The sequence below is a fragment of the Ptychodera flava genome, chromosome 6 (assembly GCF_041260155.1).
Source record: "Ptychodera flava strain L36383 chromosome 6, AS_Pfla_20210202, whole genome shotgun sequence".
In the NCBI taxonomy this organism is placed as follows: domain Eukaryota; kingdom Metazoa; phylum Hemichordata; class Enteropneusta; family Ptychoderidae; genus Ptychodera; species Ptychodera flava.
Window position 1 is genome coordinate 33,772,524 of NC_091933.1, and position 9,857 is coordinate 33,782,380.

Genomic DNA, 9,857 nt, shown 5'->3' on the forward strand with positions numbered 1-9,857 from the left:
AGAAAGTTCTTTGTTATAGTCCAAAATTGCCTTTTATTCTCACCTATTTGTGGTGTAAGTTCAACATAAATTTTGACATTGAACCTTACCCAGCCAAATTAAACAATACTATATGGTTTGATACCGGTTTAAAATATAGAGTAAGCTCTTAAATCTGGGGGGTTTTTTTGTGACTTTGAATTTCATTTTGTTGGTTTCACCTTTTCCAGCTGTCATAATGATATTATCTATCAGGGTAAATCAGGATTTGAAAGGTCTTCACTATCATACAAGTACATGTATTGATATTTAACTTTTTCAAATGTGGGAGGGGGTGGTCAGTAGGAATTTCCGTGTTAGAGATGGGGCTACTCAAATTCATCAGTTTCCAGAGTAATTCCTCCGACCTCAATGATGTCTATGGAACTTTTGTTGTACCGCCCCCTACGTAAAACGGACGCATACTTTTGTTTTACTAAAGAATATTGACGTGGTCATCAACATTTTGCAAGTGTTTGTACCAGAGCTTTGGCTGACAAGAAAGGCATGTCAGTTTTGCATGAGTACATCGAATGAATCACGACAACATAATCGTTTGTCTCACAGTCAAGGTTATCAGTTCGTACAATCACTTCTCACTGAACGATGCAGGCTGCGACGTTGATCGCGACTGAAACTCAGAGGGACGCCCTCAAGTGTCCGATATTAGAATGCGAGGACATTGAGAATCGACATCGAGGCTTTTACAAGCACGACACAGAAGATAGACAGGAGGCTAGCGTGTCTGATGTTGTAAGTTTTCTATCGTTGCCATGAGTGAACCCTGCGATTCACGACCCAACTGCAGGGCTAGTGACAAATCACCCAGAGAAAATACTAAACAGATATTTCCTCGAGGACGGGGGCACATCAGTCAGGAGCGCAGACCTTGGTCATGGAAATGCAGAGCAGACGTCAAACATGGCGGTCTATCGCCGCAGTTTCCCGCTGCAAGTTCATCGTCCCCTGCGAGGCGTTCTCCCATAAAAAGGCTACCAGGTAAGGGTGTAGTGACAAGTTATCCCGAAAGCGGCGATGCACAGTTAACAAGGGAAACCATTTCAGCGAGAGAAAATGAAAATTCAACAAGGGTGACTGTTGGCGTTGGTCGTGGACGAGGACGTGGTGTTCGTAAGAACTTGAAGTCTCCTATGGCAAAATCACAAAAACCGGTACAAATGGCAGAGTCCGAAGTCGAGTCTTTTAATTTAAATGACAGTAATGACTCTCAACAGGCTACCAAAAAGTTCCGCAAACCCATTGGTATCGCCACTGCGTTTACCAAACCAAAAGACATGTTGGCAAGACTTGTTCAGGACCATATGGAGCACAACCACCGCCTTGACAGAGCAACAATGCCCATCTCGCTAATGTACGAAGAAATGGCTACAGAGTCATGCAAGCCCACAGTCGACCACAATAGTAATAATCCGAACGAGAGAAATGCAGAGTTTAGCGATATCAAAAATCTTTCAGCCAGCCAATCAGATTCAGCCGAAGGGAATCCTAGGAATCGGAAACGAAAGTGGAACCGATCAATAGAAAGTGTGGAAATAGAGAAGCCTTTTCCCCATGACAATGAGAGCAGGTCGTGCTATGAGACCGATGAAAGCCGTCTTGGTAGTAACACGGTTACCAATTCCCCATGTGGAAATGTTCAGAATCCTCAAAATTCTCCAGAGGAAAGCAAACCCTATCTTCATAACACTGGTATTGATTCTGGTACTAACCATGCAACGACTGACGGAAGACTTGTCGATGTCACACCAGAAGCTCCGAGAATTTCAATGACGACATCCACTCCCAATGAAGACGTGGAGATGGATGCGCTTGAAATGCTTTGTGAATCGTACTGCCCGACAGACACCAGTGACAGCGACAGCGACTACAAAGACGCCATACAAACCCTGAGCCAAGAGTTCAGCCATGAGAGCCGAGGAACATCCATTATTGACCAGCTTGGAGTCGAAGACACAGACTCAACTGGGGAAATCTTCAGCACACCTAGCAAGCCACTCGCTGACATGCGGATTGTTACGCCAAGATCTGAGAAACATGAAGGTGATTACAGAACCCGACAGAATGATTCACAGAATATACCAGCTGTATGGAATTCAAGATCTGACGTAGAAGGCCCAAGCCAGAGCACTACTAGCAACAGAGAGAGTAAATATGCAGATTTTTCTGGGACGGTTGGCACAATGAACAATCCTGTACAGCATGAACATCCCATCTCATATCAGTCCTTTAGCCATGGCAACAATTGCAGATGGCAAAGCGGAAATGAAAGGATTCGCACGGTCCTGCCTCCCTTCCCAACATCGCCTCCTACTGAAGAATACCATGCTATGATACCTCAGATGTACACTCCTTTGAAGACAGAGAATGATGTGTCCATGGATGACAGAGTACCTGTATTGCAACCAGCAGAAACACCTCATAGAAATGTGTGTGGAATCACTTCCAGTGAGCTTTTCCCTCGTCAGTTGGAATCATCAAAAAAAGCAACTGGAAAAAGTACTCCAGTGGATGATGCTCCATTGAAGGAATCCTTGAAGTGGCTGTTCAACGAAGACAAAAGTTTCAGTAGTCAAGGAGAAACCGATTTTTCCACAAGTGAGGAGATATCACAGTCTGAAGACCAGACTCCAGCCAGAGAAGACAGTGATTTCTCGTATGATAATGAAGATACTGTGGCTGCCTTTCCTTGTAAGATAAACAGAACACCGAGAAATGGCAGAGCATATGAGCTCCCTCCAAGGTTCCAGAAAATGCTGGCATTAAAGGCAAAGTCGGACACCTCGGGAGCACAGTTGCGGGGAACTTGGCGAAGGGATGATGCAACTTCAAAAGGAAAGACAAAGCCACGACTGGATACATCCCCTGATGACAGGAATATCAGCATCCGCAGTGCACCAGCTCTGCGTAGAAAACCAAGAGTGACATTAGCATCTGGTGATACAAAGAGCTCCGAAGCTAAATCTGAGTTTTCTGCTGGCAGGCAGAACTTATCTGAAATGAACATTGATGAAAGCGTCTACAAGAAACAGTGGACCAGTGCGTATGAGAGATACAATCAAAGCCCAAAATTAAAAGCTTTATCAAAGACTCTGCCCATTGAGATGCCATCATGGAGAAAAAGAGAAATGCCTGACTTCCTGCCTCGCTTTGTAGAGAAAACACCTCCATTTGCCAAGTCAACACACACTGCAGGTAATTCACCAGACACCATTTCACCATCGTCTATGCCTTACTACAAACGAGTTCAGCAGTTCATGAATTCAACCGAGTGCCAGAACACAAGGGCCAAATTTGGATTTGTGGACACCCACTGCCACATTGACTACATGTTCACCCGGTTAAACTACAAAGGCACGTTCACCAGGTTCATGCAGGAAAACCACTTCCCCGAAAACTTCAATGGCTGTGTGGCTGTTTTCTGTGACCCGGACGCCTTCTACACACAGATGTGGAAAGGCTTGCTGAAAGAGGACAAAGTGTGGGGAGCGTTTGGAATTCACCCCCACAGCTCCAACGGCTACAACGACATCGTTGAAACCAGGATGAAAGAGGCTCTGCAGCATCCGAGGGCAGTGGCACTCGGAGAAATTGGCCTGGATTACTCCGATCACTGCCGTTGCGACAAAGTCACCCAGCACATGGTGTTTGAAAGGCAGCTGAGATTAGCCATTGAGCTTGGAAAACCGTTGGTTATCCATTCCAGACAAGCGGAAGATGATACGTGTGAAGTTCTGAAAAGGGTGGTCCCCAGAGACTACAAGATTCACAGACACTGTTTTACTGGAACAGCTGAACAAGCCAGGTAATTTCTTAACCTACATTAACATGTTTTGCTGTCAAATCAGAAGCCCTCTGTTAAACATTGTTTTCTCAAAATCCTGCCAATGATGTTGCTCTGAAGAAAAGTGTGCACTTGTAAACTAGTTAACCATAACACCAAGGTTGGAGCTTGTTCAATAGCTGTCAGCTGACGCAACATGTTTTATTAACATTCAGTTCTAATCAAAAAGTGTTTAGTGAGTCATAAAAAGTGTAATTTCCAGATGATGACGTAAATGAATCTTAGTATTCTAGTCTTCATAAAAGTGGTAATATGATGCCTTCATTATATTTTTACATGATCTGCTTGTTGTCAGGTTATTACCAGACTGTTCAATTATTGCACACTTAATTCACTTTGTAAGAGTACGGAATCACAGTTGACAGTAAGCATTACTGTCACACAGTTCATGCTAAAGACACTATATAAGTATAATGGCATAGTCTAATTATGTCTGAACATAATATTGACATGAGTTGGCAGGGAAAAGACATACATGTAGTACTAAGTTGATGCGTTTTCTCTGTAGGCATATACTGTCAGAATTTCCCAACTCCTACATCGGTCTGACAGCCCTTGTCACCTATCAGTCTGCCAAACAAGTACACCAAACTGCCACTGAGATACCTTTGGATAGGATTCTATTGGAGACCGATGCACCGTTCTTCCTACCCCAGCAAATCAAAAAGGTATAGTATTTGGTCAAACAGCTGGATGATACCATTTACAAATCTTGAAAAAATGTAAGAGGCACTGATACTGCAATTAAAAGAACGCCTTTATAATCGTAGGGACTTGCAAGATGATCTGAACAGTAATACATCTGCCTGTATTTTGACTGTCTGCCAATATTTCACTAATTCTTGCATGCATCTAATGCTTGAAAAGAAACATCAGTTTGTTTATTTATTTATTTATTTATTTATTTATTTATTTATACAATGTATACTATTGGGCTAGTTTAAAGTATGCAAATCTCATGATGATAATTAATGTTTGCTAATATCATATTTTGAGCTCAATACTGTCACATCAGTTGTAGTGATCATATATTTTCAGAAAGATGAAAATTAAGAGAGAATCGTTTTACATAAACAAAAGTGTAGGATTTCTCTTGAGTCATATTTTTATCAAAAACTCATCTTTGATCTAAAATGCTGTAAGACTACAGTAACAGCTAACTCATGAGACCAACAATTGCTCAATGAAATGGCTCATATCTTTGGGACACGGTAAAGTCATGTTGCATTGTTTTATTTTTTCTCCCATTTTGTATATCAGACTGATCGGTCGTTGAGGTGGTCCAACCCGGGTATGGCTGCCTGCGTTGCACAGGGCATCGCTGAACTGAAAGGCATTACCCTGCACCAGGTACTGTCTACCACACGGAAGAATGCCAGGGACATGTATGGCATCTGATCATGCACCGTCTAAACGCGGAGACCCTGCAGCTGTGAACACATGACCTGAAATTTCACACAATAGAAACCCTCCTTTGACCACATCAGTTGTTGTCACCCTTTCAAAATATTGTTTGGTCCTATGTGAACAATAAGGAAGACTATCACAATGTATGAGGGGAGTTAAAGTTACAGCGTATCATCCAATGTGTCATGCACTGTAACATTTAATTTCATAGTGACTGAAACATGCTTCAACCGTAAGTTGTCAAAGAAAGACTGTGCTTTGTAATCAAGAAACTCATATGTGAAGACGTGATTGTTGCCCTGTATCTCTCTCTCCTTTGATGTAATTCTGTCACATTCATATTACACCTCTTCAATGAAAGTAATCAGATTATTGATGGCTTGGATGAGCAAACACTCTTACATGTCTTTCTTTCCATTGAAAGTTATTCCAGTGAGGGCTTTGAGTTCAGAAACAGGGTTACTGTAAAGAAGAGGAAATTGTTTTACAATTCCTCTGTTGTTGTCTTTTTTCCTTCAGAGAGAGTCATATAAAGATATCTATGTCTGTAACAAAAAGGTGTTCATACTCCACTTTTGTAAGTAGAGTTACGGACAATCCTTGGGCATATGCACTCCTGACAAAAGAATAGTGAGGTGTTCAAACCAGTCTCAAAGCCAACTTTTCACTGTTCCAAAAAAAAACTGTCGTAGTATCTGCTAGTTTAACTTTCTTTAGATGTGAACGTAATAACATCCAAGAAGTATTCATTGAAAACGGTTTTCCTGACAAGCAACTGAGAGCAAGATTTATTCAAAGGAATGATAAAAATGTACTGATACGGCAATTATGGCAACGCTGATGGACCCCGTGTTCTTTTTACTGTTGACACAGAAGTGTCTGTTGGCACCCATGTTTTTTGAGAGAGGATGAAATGAATGGAAAAATTTGCACAGGAAACACAAGCCATGGTATACAGCTATTAAAAAAATGACTTTGGCTTTAATGATCAAACAACATCTCTCATAGCAACACACTCAAGATAGAAAAGTTGTTCCTAGTCATAACTAGAGGGCATTGAAAGTTACAAGTTAGTAGTCAAACATTAGGTTTTAAGAGCCTTAATTGGTACATGTATTAGTAGATAGTTTGTAATAGGCATTCTTAGTTATTATTTAGGATCTATTTAGATTACCATGCAGTAAGTTAGGTAGGAAGATATTTGTTAATGGTCTATGGTAGAATTTCAAGTAGAACTAAAACAAGATTGTTTGATCAGATATCGTAGAGAAATTATCATCAGTTTGATTTTTCCAACAAAAAAATTACCAAAGCAACTTGAGTCCTGGATTGGTAAAGCAAAACCATTGTACCCAGTACTGTAATTTAAACTATGATTCGATGTGAGTTTGATAAAAAGTGATCAAATGTATGATTTTAGTTTATTATCCAATGTCATTATCATTACACATAGCAGTGATTTTGAGGTGAAAGGCATAGTGGAGAAATTATCATCATTTTAATTTTTCGACAAAAAAATTGCCAAAGAAACTTGAGTCATGCATTGTTAATGCAAAACCATTGTACTCTGCACTGTAAATGTAAACTATGATTCAATGTGAGTGTGATAAAAAAATGATCAAATCACTATGTATGGTTTTAGATTATCTACGGATGTCATTGTCATGACACATAGCAGCGATTTTGAGGTATCTTCAGATGTGTATAGGCCAACATTGCCTAAAATCCAGATTTGCGGCATATCTTTGTTGTTCATTAGCTGTTATGTGATGTGGGCCTTCTTTGCATCCTTTTTTGAATTACACCATGAAATCCATGTTCCATGATCCATGTTCGTATCCTGTAACAACAGCTTATCAGTGTTTTAGGCTCACACTTAATGTTGTCGGGTAACTTGCAATGACGGTGATCCACAAATCAACTTTTGATGATGTCATCACAGGGCTTGTTTTCCATGCCAGTGACAGCTTAACCAATCGTCCATGCCAGTTACACTTCTGCTGTCTCTCATTTGTTGATGATTTTATGGCTGATTGGTATTGCTTAGTCATGGATGAGCTGACAGGTATTTCAGCTGATTTGTGTTGCCAACTACAAGTTGACGTTTTGGCCCTCCAAAACCAAAGAAAAAGGCACTTCAATTGAACAGTCATCCTTTGACCTCAAATTAACAATTCAATATTGTTCAATGTTGATTGTCAGTAACAATAAATTCATACAGATTGAAATCAGTAACCACTAGAAGGGGTATATGGATCAAGCTCACTCATTACACAGTTATGGATCACTAAGCACCGTGTTACAGACTACCAGCAATGGCCCTGAAGAACAGTCTATCTGTGTTGACACAATTCAACTGGGGGAGAGGGGGATTGACACCAAAACTAAGCAATTCCTTTTGTAGTACATCAGCTTTTATGATTGACTATCTCTTTACACAGAGGCAGCTGCTGGACCACAAGCTCTGTCAGTATGATCAAATATCACCAGCACTGAATGAGGAGTTCTGAGTTAAGAATTTTCGTCATTTCTTTCATCACAGATGAATGTAGTCTTGTCGATAGAGAACTGTAGAGAATGTCTGGAATTGACGCTCAGATTAGCAGTAACAAATGTTGACAGTTCGTGTTGGCGAATCAAGTGTAGCCAGCAATGGCAAGCAACGATAGTTTCCAGTCAGTGCTAGTGATCTTACAGTCACTTTTTCAGTATCAAGGATCCCATAGCTACTTGCTTTGTGATTCACTAGAGTGTTGGCGATCATAGCCATCTGCAAGTTCTAGTGTTCCACTACTACTAGTTTACCCGTGATCATCTGGCTACTTTTACACTGTGAGGGATTCTGGTGTTGCCTGCAATTGCTGGCTGTGACTCACTGATGAAATAACCAACACCAACTGTCAACATTACTACTATTTTTAGTGTTGAATCTGTGTTGTTGAAGCAGCCACTTGTGATCTGCAGCATACCCTACTATCAATATGATATATTTGGATAACGTTTATTGCCAGTCTGTTCCAAAGGGTGAATGTTCAATCAAAGTGCCTTTTTGTTTGGTTATAAATAATGTGGAAATGTAGTGAAAATAGAGTGAAATCTTAAGCAACCTCCCCCTTGTGGATTGTGTACTCCGTAGTGATGTTATGCATGCTTGACAGAGATGTCATTGATAGAAAGTGTCCTTAGTAACACGTTTCTGTCCACCAGTTTCCGCAAAAGTGTTTATGTCACTGGTATATTCAGTTCAATCTTTGGTAATTACTCAAGGCAGACAATGTAAGGCTGACCTAACTTTTTTGTTTCCTAATGGTCAAATTTCAAAGACTTTTAGATGGTAGATGTATAGACAGTTTACAATGAACAAGTATAAGTTAGCCAATTTCCAATTTTCATAATTGATTTGCTTTCTATCAGTAGCAGGAGTAGATAATGGTAATTCACAATAATGCGATTTCATGTTTATGTATCATTCATTGTTTTTGTAACTAGCAAGAAATCAAATATTGTCATCATGATTGATTCCTAAACTCTTTACAATGACCTCCTTATTAATTGAACTTGGCCCATCTACTGTGAAAGGTTTAATTGCAGCAAATAAAAACCAATTCTGTGGAGGAACTATGATTTATTTGACATACTGTCAGGGCTAGAATTTTGATTCCATATCCGTTGGTTCCAAGAAAAATACTGATGTAAATCCGTCAACTTTGCAGTTTGATAATCCAGTATGCATTCTTTACAGAGTCATCTTTATTGCAGTATTTGTCATGTAGAGTCTGCCAGTGATGAACATTTGACCTAAGATCCTAAATTCGCTTGGCCATTGAATTAAAAACTTTTAGGAAAGAGGCTAGCACTTTTTGATGAATTTTGTGTAAGGGCTATGTTAAGAAAATTCTTTGTTTACCGTCGTTGGATTTTTGAAAAACTTTTCAACCAGCCAGGGAAAAAAACAAACGCCGACAAAAACACAAGTGCATTAACATAAGCTTGTTTTTATATGGTTTCCTTTGGAAAAAAAAATATTGTTATTTGTAAAAAAATAACATTGTGTTTGTTTTCTTGATTTTGTCTGAAAACCTACCAGCATGTGGATGGCAAACGAAGAATTTTATTTACAGCACCTAATCTGGGCATAATTGAAAGGTCAAAAGGTTCACCATTGGTATAACAGTAAGATGTTTAAAAAGAGACAATAGCATGATAGAAAGACAATACCACTACAAGGTACCAGTTTCTAGCAGTACTACGTTGATTAGTTTATTTTGGTGACTAGTACAGTCTAGCAGTGTGAATATTGTCACAAAATACGTCTTGTTTTGATAATGATTTGGTACATTTACCAGGCTTGTCTCATTTTCCATTTCATTACAAATTCCTGTGCCTTTTGAATTTTGTTGTACGATCTTAAGGGACTTGAATTTGACAAGTGCTTAAAAATGATATTAAGAGTACCATAGGTTCAATTTACTGTACTGTAATTCTGTTACCAAATATGTTGAAATTTAATTGGAAAGTCTCCATCTGATTAATTCTTGGCAAGTTCTCATGATAATTAGTACTACACAAG

General features: G+C 39.6%; 1 protein-coding gene across 1 annotated transcript; it reads left to right on the plus strand.

Moving 5' to 3' along the window:
• The first annotated feature begins 723 nt into the window (after nucleotides 1–723).
• On the plus strand, nucleotides 724–7,883 carry LOC139135566 (uncharacterized). Its single transcript, XM_070703026.1, has 3 exons — nucleotides 724–3,841; nucleotides 4,389–4,548; nucleotides 5,141–7,883. Exons 1-3 carry the CDS (start codon nucleotides 792–794, stop codon nucleotides 5,276–5,278), a joined length of 3,348 nt encoding a protein of 1,115 aa, XP_070559127.1. The 5' UTR covers nucleotides 724–791; the 3' UTR covers nucleotides 5,279–7,883.
• Nucleotides 7,884–9,857: the final 1,974 nt, after the last annotated feature.